Source organism: Syngnathus scovelli, chromosome 11 (genome assembly GCF_024217435.2).
Source record: "Syngnathus scovelli strain Florida chromosome 11, RoL_Ssco_1.2, whole genome shotgun sequence".
In the NCBI taxonomy this organism is placed as follows: domain Eukaryota; kingdom Metazoa; phylum Chordata; class Actinopteri; order Syngnathiformes; family Syngnathidae; genus Syngnathus; species Syngnathus scovelli.
The window spans coordinates 9,649,333-9,662,517 of NC_090857.1; the positions used below are offsets into that span (position 1 = coordinate 9,649,333).

A 13,185-nucleotide genomic window follows, 5' to 3' on the forward strand; every position below is an offset into this window, starting at 1 on the left:
TATTAAATTAAACCCCTTCATTGATAGTACGCCTAATAATACGGTGTGCCTAATGGTCCAAAAATACGATACTTTGATTTATAAAGCAATTAACTGATTCCAATCGAAATTTGTATTTACACTTGAGATAGAAGACTCAAAGAGATTGGAAACTGTTTTATCTTTGGACATGAGGAATAACAGGTCACCCTTATTGTAACTTTTTGCTCTCCAAAGCATAATTCCACAAAAATACATTTTATCTCAAAGTAGCGGCTATGCTAAATGATTGTCTCATTTTGTCAGGATGGCACGACGGAGTCACCACCAGTGTCATCAGCTCAACCAAAACCTTTTAATTGGACCAATCATCCATAACATTGAGTTGTCTTGAGAGCCGTGTGGCTGTTCAGGCGGAGCTGCTGCCTTCTACCGCCTGTTCCGCGCCGACTATTAAGCGTGGGACAGATGATGTGTTGAATCCCTGAGTGATTAGCCGTTACCTGGGGATAGGTCTCCTCGCTCCGGTAAACACTTGGGCTGGGGTTTAAATTGGCTGTGACAATAACATGCAGCAGCTGTCACAACTTCAGTGAGCAATAGTGTTTGACAGATGAGCAAACTCGCAGGTATTGCCATGACATTTGTATATTATAAAAAAAAAAAAAAATCAGATCAGGATTTTTCTTGACAATTAGCAAATTCAACAGCTGCGACTGGTGTCACGCTATCTCTTGTCAGAGCAGATTACAAATAGAAGGTTGGTCATTGTTCAGCAAGTGTGAAACTATTTGTTTCTGGAAAATTAAATTGCCGGAGGAAAAGGCCATGGTATTCAAATCCCCAGATAATTAAGGTTCTCCTACCAGGAGGATTTGGATGTGTGTAAAAGAAGTGAAACATTTGCATTTCCCAAGGGGCGACATGCCAACAGGATCGATAGGGCAGTCTTTAAAGTCCCTCCTAAAAACCATCCAACTCAGCACATTTCCCTCCACTCTTGAAATCCTCTGAAATTAACTCGCACCAGATTTCCTCCGTAGCCATTTTACATCAAGTAATCATAGCATTCCACCGCTCGACGTCGCTTAAAATTCTTTGATTGCTTTGTCAAATCACGGTTAAAAAAAAAAAAAAAAAAGACCCCTTTCCCACTGGTGTGTTAGCGCTTTCTTTCGGTTGTCAGACAGAGAAGCATGTGAGAGAAACAAACAAAATGTCAGTCTCTGTGAAAGAAAAGAAAGAACCTCTAGAAGAAGAAGAGAAAAAAAACAATGCAAAGTACTTCCATAGTAAATTAACTTCAAAGATTTACTGCTGACCAATGACTGAAAAGCAAAATAATTAGTCAAGCCGCTTAGAGACAATTAACTTGACTCTTTTTTTTTTTATAGATTCCCTTTATCAATGTCACGATGGTGTTTAATTAAACATTTTTTTCCAGAAAGTGTGAAATAGCTTTTGAAGCTAAAACCTATTTGATCAAACTATGTGATTTTGTTTTTTTTTAAAAGTCTGAATTATTTTGTAGGTCATTTCCGGATAGCAGAGTAATTATAAAGTTTCCTTTTAAAAGAAAAGTCTTGGTAAACTATATCCAAGGGGTTTTTGTTTTCTAAAACGAACATATTGGATGTGTTATAAGCGCAACCAAGGTGCACGAGTGCACGGCTGTGTTACGTTTCCATTCCTGCCAATCAGAGCTGAAGATGATAAACAGCCAGATGTGACTACTGCAGAGTGACTTCTCCCCAAAGACAATAGCCAGGTGTTAGCAACACCTCACGTCTGTTTTTGCAGGTACAGTATAAACGCCAAGGAAAATGTTTCAGCGTGCTAAAAATGCATTTTGCCTCCAACAGAGAAAACGCTTGAGAATGTTTCATGTATTTGTTTGTTGCTTCTTGGCAGTATGACAGCAAAAGCCAAAAGATCTGAAGATTAACTGCGAGGCATCGTTTCCAAGTTCATTTTGCATTCTGTAAATACAATAACTGTCTGTCCTGCTACTGAAGTATACCGTTTGCGTTTTGTCTAACCAAAATTTGCAAATATTGAAAAAAAAAAGATATTTTACATTTATCCACTTTCACAGACATAACAACCACCTGAGGGAACTACAAAATAATTTTGACACCCCGACCTAGTCATATACATTTAGGGACGGACGGTAGTCGTAACGTGACAGGGGAAATTAGCCTCATGGACGGGGACGTCTACTGTCAGGCCATGGCGAATGTAGCCTGAAAGAAAGAAAACAACAATGAGCACAAAGCAAACACATGCTCTGTTGATGCACGACAACACAATGCAGGAAGAAGGGGCCTGAAGGTTCCATTGTTTCTACTCTCCATGGGGCAACGCTGACTGACAGCTCAGCTGTAAGCAAAGCTGACACAGTATCGCATCAAGGCAAGATTGTTTAAGGGGAAAGAGGATGTGAGGACCGAAGGACACGGGACATTTATTGATATGGCCGAGTCCTTGAGTGCAGCAGTATATGTCCTTTAGTGACACTGCCTCACAGCCTGGACATTCATCACATTTGTCAAGAAGCAAAGGAAATAAGTGCATTTGATTCCCCGGCAGTGTTTTCCTTTTGTTTTCGAGCAGCCTTGTCCAATCCGAGATGGAGTTAGCATGTGTGTGTGCGCGTCGCTTTTGTGGCCGGGACAGATGAAATGATTTGGAGTGAAGTGGCAGTGAGTCATTTCTAATTGATTAAAAAGCTACTGTGACCAGCAGTCTCTTGGCTAAAACACCGAGTGAGATTCAGCGCACAGATTGCCTCGGGTTTCCGGCGAGCTAAACGACGTCAAAAATAACTAGTGATGTACAGCGCGCACAAAATCATTTGCATTTTATTTTTTAATTAAACTCCTCTGATGCACCACTTTACCACAGATGGCAAACTCCGCACTTATGTCCACTGGCCATTTCGGCCATTTGTCACATTAAGCTAGAAATAGTGCACGGCCATGCAAGCCAATTTGATTTTGATCAAATCTAGTGGCCTCTGGCACATTTCTGTAATGCCTTTTTTTTTTTGAGGGGGGGGGATCCATTAAGCCGATGTGCCGTATGGATGCGAATCGAGCAACGCTTCCAATTTGTCCAATCTAACCGGACTTGTGTGCCTTCGAGCTTATCGATTCCTATTATCAACAGCAGCCACATTTTTTCTGACAGTCGCACATTGAAAAACAGAAACGGCTAAATTTGTATTTGCAGCACTGTGTAAAGATGAAACAGGGAAGCTTGGCAGCAAATCAAAGGAGAGGAGACAATATGAAGTACCACGTTTCCTAACATAACTGCAGAGGACATTTCTATAATATTTAAATATGATATACACGGTACTTAACACGTTTATTAGACCGCCACTCGATGAAAGGTTTATGTTACAGCTGGACAAAGTTAATTGCCTTGGTAATTACCAAAATTACATCATTTCAGTAACGGTATATACCCAAGTATGAACAAGTTCCTGAACCAAAATGATAGTTTTATGCTATATTTTTTATTGTGCTCCATGAATTTTTCAAATTGATCATTTTATAACATAATTGAACAAATAGTAAAGCAAGCACATTATTATTTCTTGCTACATATTGGTTATTTACTTGCATTCCCCAAACTGTTTTTTTTTTTTTTTTTTTTTTTGGATGCATGTCAGATTTCATTAATTTAGGTTTAAAAAGTTACATTCAGTTTAGGACTCCTTATTTGTGTTCAAATGGTAAAACAAGCGCAAAAAAAAAAAAAAAATAGTACTTTCAGGCAATGCTACTGTTCCAATGGTAAAAACAAGAGCAAAAAATAAAAAATAAACATAAAATAGTACTTTCAGGCAATAGCATTGTTCAAATGGTAAAAACAAGAACAAAAAAAAAAAAGTACTTTCAGGCAATAGCATTGTCAATATCAGTCAAGGCAAATAAACACAAACATCTCAAGATAGCATCATCATATTTTCACCCGCCATGAGTTTTTATTCCATCTAATGGATCAGTGATATGGCCATTGCTAGAAATTAAGCAAACTAAATAATGTGCTCATATGAAAAGTGCTCAAAGTTGCAATGTTTTCTCCCAATTGACCATTTAGCCAGTTGTACAGGCAGCTGGTCGAGAGACAACATCCTTGCAAAGTGCTGAGTCAAGATAGAGACTTAAAGCATATGGTCCTAATGCCATTTTTATTATCATGAGGCAGCAAGATGTGCTGTCCTACATTATACGTACATATTGCACCAATTATCCGAAGAGATTCCAGAGGGAGTTCTTAACTATGCAGCAGCAAACAAAATAAATGTCTTATGGGCGTCAAATTAAAACCTCATTAATGACGATTTTTTTTAAACAGGTACCTTCAACTGGAGGCGGGGCTTACCTCCTCCAAACAACTCTCTCATAGCAGGATAAAATTTTCACAAGTGATATAATCATTTGATATGAGTCTTTTTGGCAAAACAAGTTCAGAGAAATTATGTCAGTGATATAACAACCTCACAAGTCCAGTGAGTGGTTTTACTGAGATTCTTCTTATTCTCCCACACATCCTGTTTAAACTGTAAGAACGTGTCTTCGGCGGTCGCCAGAACTGTCTTTCAAAACATGAATTCCTGCTACAGACCACACTCGCCCACTCACATCATCGTGAAGAAAAGAATTATTTGCGACTTGAAGATTTAATGAGGAAAAAAAACAATTGCTTGTGCTGATAACTGATATGGAACCCATATTTTTGTGGGCGTGCCCAAAATTCACAGTAGGCGAAGCCTACCTTGAAGATTCCCCAAAATAAGCACAAATGGTCATAAAGGATAAAATGGGACAAATTCTACTGCAGAATCTTATCTACCAGATTACCTTACCCAGTGTAAACTTGAGGTATTCACACAAAAAGTAAAAGAGGACTCTAAGTAGCAAGTGAGCAATGTAAACCGACGTAACAGCTGCTACCTGCAGGCAAGGTAAGAAGATTTAGGATTAATGGGCCCATTAACATTGATTAAATCTCAATGTTAAATAGCGCAATTTAAGTGTCTACCAACTCTAGAGAAGAATAGTCTTGATTGGGCCAACCAAGTGCGTACTGTTTCCTCGGTGACAAGCATTCCGAATATATCAGCCTTGGAGAGGTGTCACAAATAAATGTTCCATTCATTTACAGTATTACATTTTCAAATACAAAAAAATATATATTGGTAATGAATAGAAAAGCCTCGCTGACTGAGCACCATTACGTGAACAGACTACGGTTCAACTAGATTTTTCAACCGGTGACCTTTGGTTCGTCCGGCAGTCAGCCTTTCTGCTTCGTGTCAGAGGTCCATTGAGGTATGCAATATGAAATAAGTCTGCTGTGTTCACAGCTTGTAAGGCGACAAGTCAATAAAAACGGCAGGCCGAGGGCAGGGAAGCAGGCGACTTGGGAGCACTGGGGGCAGAGAGGTTTCTGATTAAGACAGAAGCGTTCTTCTGGTGCATCACCGCTACTGATATGGAGGATAATTGGTGCCACACGCGAGTAGCAACAACATCAATCTGGGATAGAACCGCATTTAACGTTCTACCAATGCTATCAACGTTGAGGGATGACATTTGAGGATTTTAATTATATGGCTGAATAATAAATTGAGGGGGTGGCACTAATTTCAGGCTATTCCAGTTCACTACGAGTACAATCATTCACTTATGTCCTCACCGTGTTGCGAGATGAAACGGAATACGCGTGTTTAGCTCTCCGCTCGTGATGAAGTGGCATTGCAGGAAAACTGATGGATTGCGTTGGAGGAAGGAGCAGTTATAATAAAAAAAATACATTGAAAAACAAAGACAATTCTCACCCAATCTTTAGACTTAGAGCGTACTGTCCTATTATTAAGAAATTTCCTCATTCATTTTGAATGATGTCGGACACCAGATAGCCTCGGCTGGATGTTACAGGAAGTCACTGTTCTTAATTGTCATTTGTGGAACAGAAAAAAAAAAGTTGGAATTGAAATTTATGTCTGTATATTATGTGGGACCTCAGCTCACTGAGCAACTAAAGGAAGAACTCAGCAAATGTGTTTTCCTTTTCTTTCGGCTATGTTCATAATTGCCGTGCAACGATGAATCTATTATCAAAGTAATCGATAATTAGAACAGATTGATTAACTTAACGATTCATCCTTTAGATGCATTTTGTTATTAAAAAAATTCCATGACCTAAGAATTTCATTTTCTCAACAATAAATAATGTCCAATTTCTTCCACGATAGCAGACTGATTTCTTGTGTGAAACTATTTAATTTAAAAACAAAAAGACAGTTCAGTGACTATAGATTTAAATACAGTGACAGTTTGTCCCTTTCTAATGATAACAAGATTGTTAAGGTGGCTGGGATCAAAGGTCACTGTCAGCACTCTTTTTTTTTTTTTTTTTTTTTTTTAATGGTCCTGGCTGAAAATTTTCCCAGAAGGTGTAGCCCTAATTGGCTAATTTATTTGGTGGAAATCTAATTAAATACATTAGACTAAAACAAAAAAAAAAATCAATTAAAAACACCAATGAATTACGTGTGACCAGTCGCATATAAAATTAAACAACAGTATGCAAGTTTTGGGGGAAGTGAAGACCAGCAACAGTGATCAGAAAGGATAAAGTTGGGGAAAATTAATTAGGGCATTTTAAGCCACACAGTGACAACACCAACAAATAATTATACTCTCTGAATTATCTTCCAACTGGAAAATGTTATTTGGCTGTTAGAATGCATCACTGCTGCTTTTAACTTTTACATAAATACGAGGATGAGACTACGGGAGAATAAATTTCTCAGTAATGACCGAAAACCACCGCCAGTTTATTATCTTTTCTATTATTTTTGCAGATTTTATGGTTTCCGCCATTCAATAATGTGTGTTGTTGTTTTGTTTGTTTTTTTAACGATAAGGAACATCAGAGCAAAAATGAACGCTTTCTAAATGTGCCAGATAGAGTTCTGACCTCTGATCAAAACCAAAGACGAGGCTGCCCACGATGATAATACAGCAGTTGTGCAACTTTGCTCAAATGCTGTTTGTCTTCCCTACAAACAGTGCCAAGATTTCAATTTTCCTCAGCTATTGAGAACACTCGTATGGGGCAGCATTTCACCAGCTGACAATGTCACAAGCCTATGGCCTGTGGGCTAAACATTTAATCCCGCCCACCATGCAACTGTACCAAAATACTACTGAAATTACCAACATTCGTTCTATTACTGCATGATCGCAGTTTTCACAGACACATTCGCACATTATTTCGAAGACGAAGCTTGCAGGATATTAGAATAAAAACTGCACCATCTATGGGACAAAGTTTCACCAGCTATGCATGAATTTTCTATACTTATTATATTCAGGGTCACGGGATCCTGCTATAATTTCCCTTATAACTACATAAAATATGTGGCTATTTTCTCTTACCTGTTCTATTTATATATAAAACAGAGAAAATAAGAGATTCATAAAACTACGCTAACATAAAACACAAAAATCTAGTAGCCCAACAATACAATACAGGTCAAAGGTGATTTGCAAATGTGACAAACTGCAGCAGTATAGCGCCAACTATTGCAAAGGAGGACTTCATATCAGATTAGTTTTTTTCCCCGGTTGCATTAAGTATCGGTGGCTGTTATCGGCAGCCTCCATGAGAACCCAGTACCTTAAAATTAAGCCGCTTTAGATCAGACACTGATCCCTGGCGTTGGTACTTGCCAATTCCTATGACAAACCTGGTTCAACCCATTGTTGTGCCTCAGTCTTAACAATACAGGGACAATGTATAAGCGGTATTGTCCATGAGAGACAAAGAAAACATGAGACGCAGGAAAAGTAGTCATGTGGATATACGCATATACAGATACCATGTTACTTCTGTGTACAAAGCTGACAACCAAACAAATAGAAAATAAAACTGTTTCTTGAGAATATAGCACATACTGGCTCGTGTGTCAGAGAAGAACGCAGCTAGCTCCGAGCACTAATGTAAATCGCAGGATACATTGATAATCGACACTTTGGATGGAGCTCGAAAGCTAATGGCGGCGTAAGGATAGCACTAAATGAAGTGGGGGAAATATACAGGAGAATCTAAAATTCACAATGGAGGGTGACAACAATCGTATGGTTGGAGTGGTCGCCACTCAATGACCAGAGACTAAAACCGCACTGGCTGCATGAACATCAGCCGAGTGAACCACTACATGGTCAGTGAGCCTACAAAATCAAATAAGAGGCAAACAAAAATGTTCAAATAAAAATCAGCACATTGAAGGACCTTCTCAGAGAGGGATTTATTAAACAATAGTGCACATATGGAGCCTGGGCAAGTGGGGATTGAACCCACACTGCTTACATTATCAACCAAGTGAACTACTACACTGTCAGTGACTACATTATTTAATTCCATCAAACTAAGATCTGTCAAAAAAATAGCAAAGGATAATGCTCAGTTTTGAGTGACATTGTCAGACAGATTATTTAACAAAGCTGCAGATCAGAGCCACAGCTTTTATACCGAATTGAATTAGATTGTTTGCACATACGTAATATAATATTGGTTGAATGTACATTAAAATATATCACTGCGGGCATTTTCACACTTGTCAGTTGTATCAAGGATAAAGGAAACGGGATTTCCATATATTAAATATTTCGATCGATGCTGTCAAATACCTACCTATTCCCCCAACAATAGTTATTTTTGTGTCATACTGACTGCTACATAAAATTGGCATCCTGTCTCTTTTTGGAAATGCGCACAGAACCAGCTTCCAGGTGTACCTATTGTACTGTCCAGTGAGTATAAAATGAGTCACAGTCTTAAACTGGCTGCTCGCTCGCTGTCCAGCATACAAGAGGGGAGGGGGGCGGGGGGGTGATCAGATCGCCCTCATCATGACAAGCAGCCCATGCAGAGACAGACACACACAAACACACATTACTGACAGTTTAAATAAAACTTTGGTTACATTTCAAAAGAAACTCGATGGGAAAAAAACTGGGTTATCAATAGTAACACATTGGCACGGCGTGAGATGTCAAAGGGTGACAAAAAAGTTGAGGAGGGAAAAAAAAGTTCATTTTACATCATTAGTATGTCATGCATTTTGCGCCATTGTGCAGCTGGATGGCGATGAACGTGCACACTCATAAGCAAACGAGCTGTAGTGAACGCCGCATTTTTAAATGCGTTTCATGTCGACATTGCAAGACTAGTGTGCAGCAGCGATCAAAATAAATTCAAATACGAAGCAATCGAGAGTCAGGGATTAGAAACGTGAAAGCTAGCTTGTGTGCCGCAAAGTAAGCGCCGCTACTTACCAGGATGACAGTCGCCGTGTTCGGGCAAGGTTAGAAGAAGCATTACGGATAAAATCCACCAGCAGTTCGGTTCCCGTCTCCTCTGCATGTTAAACTACTCATGGAGAGCAATGAGGAGGCGATGGGTGACAAAGTTTATGGCTGTTTTTTATTTGTTTTTGTTTTTTTCCCAGTCTTTTAGCTTGTTATACGAAAAGAGAAGGGGGAGAGAGAGAATCCCACGCGTGCGAGAGAAGCCTTTCCCCCAAAAATTGAAGTTGACGCCGCGGCCACGCAAGCATCAAAAATAATTTGTATTGTATCTTATTCCCCTCTTTCTTAGAAAATAGTCCGCGTCGGTCCAAGCTGGTGCTCCTTGGTCTTTGAGAAATAAGAACACGCCACGGCTGTGTGCAAACACTTCCAAGCAGAGCTCTTCTGACTCCACGAAGGGCTTCCGCGGAGCCACATTCCCGGAGAGTGGAAGGGGGTCAGGCGGCGATCAATGGCTGTCTTTTAACTACACACGAGAGGAGGGGAGGGGGGGATCCGATAATATCGATTTGAAGTAGCGATCATTCGGCGTTTATCCGTGACTGGGAGCCTGCGACGCACAATGTGAAGAAAAACTGCTGCAGGAATTGTCCCATTCTTTCATCCAGGAAGTGGACTAGCGGTCATGCATGCATGGATATCAGGCGGCTGCTGGTCCCATCCTGGCGGACAGGCTGCCTGCGCGCAGGGGCGGAGGGACGGTGGAGAGGCGGTGCTCGGATTTGTTGAATAAAACAAGAAAAAAGAAAAAAGGTTTGGAGCTGAGACGCTGGTCTGTTCCTGAGAGCAGTGGCGGTCCGAGCTTGAATGGCACCCTGTGCAGACACCCCTTGTGCGCCCTCCAACCCACCAACACTGATGAAAAAACACTGGAGTGGACCTTATAGTTTCTTTCAAGGTTGAAATACACAAGACTAACACTGGTTAACAGTAGATTATAATCAGAGATGGTTTTATGTGTACAATAAGAATATATTTTTTACACTGATTTAAAAAAAAATCTTAACTTTTTTAGTTTTTGAGATATTTGTTTTGTTTGTATATGTTTTTGTTTAATAATGATAAGAATAATATAGCTATGATGTTTCAGGAAAAAAATGTTGTAATTTATTATTATTATTATCATTAAATATTGATGTGCTTGAGAGAAAAAACTGAAGGCAGATTCTGAACCAGCTCAAAAAATCGAGAAGGTCAAGAACACGAAATCCACAGTTGTTGTTGGCAATGGTCACGCAAGTGAAACATATTTTTCACACGATAGCTTTGGTAGGTAACCATTTTGCTTTTATTTTGAGGTGAGGCTCCCCAATGTATTCAGTTTTCATATTGTCTGGCTGGGTTGTGCAGTCTCTTTCTAATGTTGCATCAAATGGGATGGGATGAAAAGGAGTAGAAACTGAAGCTGTAAATCCAGTGGCGTATAACATGGGAAACACCAACAAGGCATTATACCATGAAACTACAACCTACTGGCTAGTATATTATCTGTATTATTCAAAATGATCTACTCTTTTTCTTTTTTTTAAATTCACCTAAACGCTAACTGCCCCATTGACTTTTCTTAATGACAGTTGCAAGACATACCTATTAGGTTGTTTAAATCACAAACAGGGAGTTAAGAACAGTATATTTCTCCAAATGAGAACCCTGCATTATATTTTTATCCATTGACAAGCTATCATGCTCCAAATTGTTTTTAGGCAAATGCACTAAAGACAAATAGCTACCTCAAATAGATGCCTCATTTTACAACCATCAGAAAAAAAATATGTACCATCTGTAATCTAATTATCTCAGTTCACAGAAAGTACAGAACGTATAAAAACAATTTTGCGAACCAAAACAGCAGCACTAAACATGTAAACAGTCAAACTAATAAATATAGATGAGCAGTCTGTCTCAAAGTTAACGTGGGCGTCACATTCAAGAGTGATTAGCTCGTTTGCTTCACTGTTCCGCAGTTCTGGGTTCGAACCCATCCTGTGTGGCGTTTGCTTCCTGCTACAGTGACGAGTCCAGACAGTGACAGAGTCCCCTGATGGATCTCATGGGGCAGTGCACCCTAGTGCCCCCAAAGCAAGAAGAGAAAATCAAGCCTCCACTTTTTAGTCACTTCCTCTCAGGTCCTATTATGCAAATGAGTCTCTTGTGGCCCCACACACTAATGCCCCTTTGCCTCCTGCTGGCAGAACTGTGAATGGAATGCTTTAGCGGTAATCATCACCTACACTCATCACACGTGAGGGTGGACTGATTGGAGGATTGTGCGCGCACCAGAGTCCGTCCCTCAGGTGAGTGTGTAGTCAGTGGTGTTCTTTGCAAAGCTATCCAGCTGGACATTTAATTTGAGGAATTTGATTAAATTTCTCATTTAATTATCCAGTTCTCTGCAGGGCTATTGAGGACTGTCACAAGGGCCCTTTGCTTTTTAATGCAGGCCATCTGCTTCCTCTCCAGAATGGGCTACCTTTTCCAAAGTGCCCGTCGCCTCCTGGGCATCCTCTTAGGATCCTCCAGCCTCGCAGTGCCTCTGAGCACGGAGCACTACACCGTGCTTGACAATACTACAGACCTGTATCTGACTGATCAAGTGCAATTAACCCCAACCGCTCTTTCTGAGCTCTTTGAGCCCGACGGGGTGGATGACTGATTTCTAACTTCTAAATGGTCTTTTTTTTTTTTTCCACCAAGCCAAATTCAGCAAGATGTTAAGTGGACAGAATTAGCTGTGAGGCGCTGACCTCAAGCCTTAGTACAAGTCTTACTACAATATAGCAAAAAAAAAACCTAAAATTATTCTATGAGTCCTAGTGGTTTTTTGGGTTTTTTTTTTACTAGTAATGTGGTATGCTGTGTGTATGTCCATGTGTCCTTGAGTGACTTTCACCTGAAGTCAGCTGGCCGGGCTCCAGTGTCTCTTGACCCTGAAAAGGACAAGCAGGAGAGAAAATGAATGGATCATAAGGTGTGCCTTCCACTCTTTGTACTTTTCTCTTACCACCTTTCCTAATACAAGGTGACAGTGGTTTCGGCATTCCAAATAATTTAATTCTAATGACCCTTTCTGGAAAAGATTCATCTCAATTTCCTGATCTTCAATTTGGTTGTAAACCCTAAGCTATTGTCACTGAACATTGGCAGGTTTTAGAAATGATTTCCAAAGAGGATGGTTTTACAACCAATGACTGGCTGTTGCGGTAGATGGTATAAATAATTTTAAAAATACACCACATTGCCAAAATTCTATCAATAATACGAGGAGACGCTTGGCCCAATTCTCTGTGTATATCATTCCAAAAACACCTTAATGGTTCCTTTTTTTCCCTTATTTGTAGAAACTGTTTTCAGTGGATATTCTAGATTGCCAAGATGAATGGTTGGCTAGCTACATGTGGAAATCACAATGACTAGAAAATAAATGAGAGTACAACATTGCTGTAAAATGAAAGGCTTTACATTAAAAGCAAAACACCCAAACAGATGCCTTGTAAAAATAAATGTAAAACCTTGATCAGATGTACATAAGCAGTCATTAAATACACGAAATAAGCACACTAAACAGACACCTTGTAAAAATCCCCTTTTTAAATGTAAAATCCTGATAAAAAATGCATAAGCAGTAATTAAATACATCAAATAAGTGCACAGCATGTAAGTAATCAGATGGTGTATAAATATATGCATGATACATGTGTATACCGTAATTTTCGGACTATAAGTCGCATTTTTTTCATAGTTTGGGTATTATGTATAATAAGGAGCGACTTATGTGTTTTTCCCCCCCAAAAAAAGTGAAACCGCGATAAACGAA

The 13,185-nt window shown here is 39.5% G+C and overlaps 1 protein-coding gene and 1 long non-coding RNA gene across 5 annotated transcripts in view; both read right to left on the minus strand.

Moving 5' to 3' along the window:
- Window positions 1-10,073, minus strand: part of LOC125977503 (receptor-type tyrosine-protein phosphatase gamma) — an 81,647-nt gene extending 71,574 nt beyond the window's left edge. Inside the window, exon 1 of the mRNA XM_049734039.2 lies at window positions 9,339-10,073. Within this exon, the coding sequence (XP_049589996.1) occupies window positions 9,339-9,426 (88 nt within the window). The 5' untranslated portion in view covers window positions 9,427-10,073. The remainder of the gene's footprint in view (window positions 1-9,338) is intronic.
- A 563-nt stretch (window positions 10,074-10,636) lies between these two features.
- LOC125977511 (uncharacterized) overlaps window positions 10,637-13,185 on the minus strand; it is a 62,858-nt gene continuing 60,309 nt past the window's right edge. For all 4 annotated transcript variants that reach the window (XR_007484653.1, XR_007484654.1, XR_007484651.2 and 1 more), the window contains 2 exons: window positions 12,262-12,298; window positions 10,637-11,436 (listed from right to left, as the gene is read on the minus strand). This is a non-coding gene — a long non-coding RNA (uncharacterized lncRNA). The remainder of the gene's footprint in view (window positions 11,437-12,261; window positions 12,299-13,185) is intronic.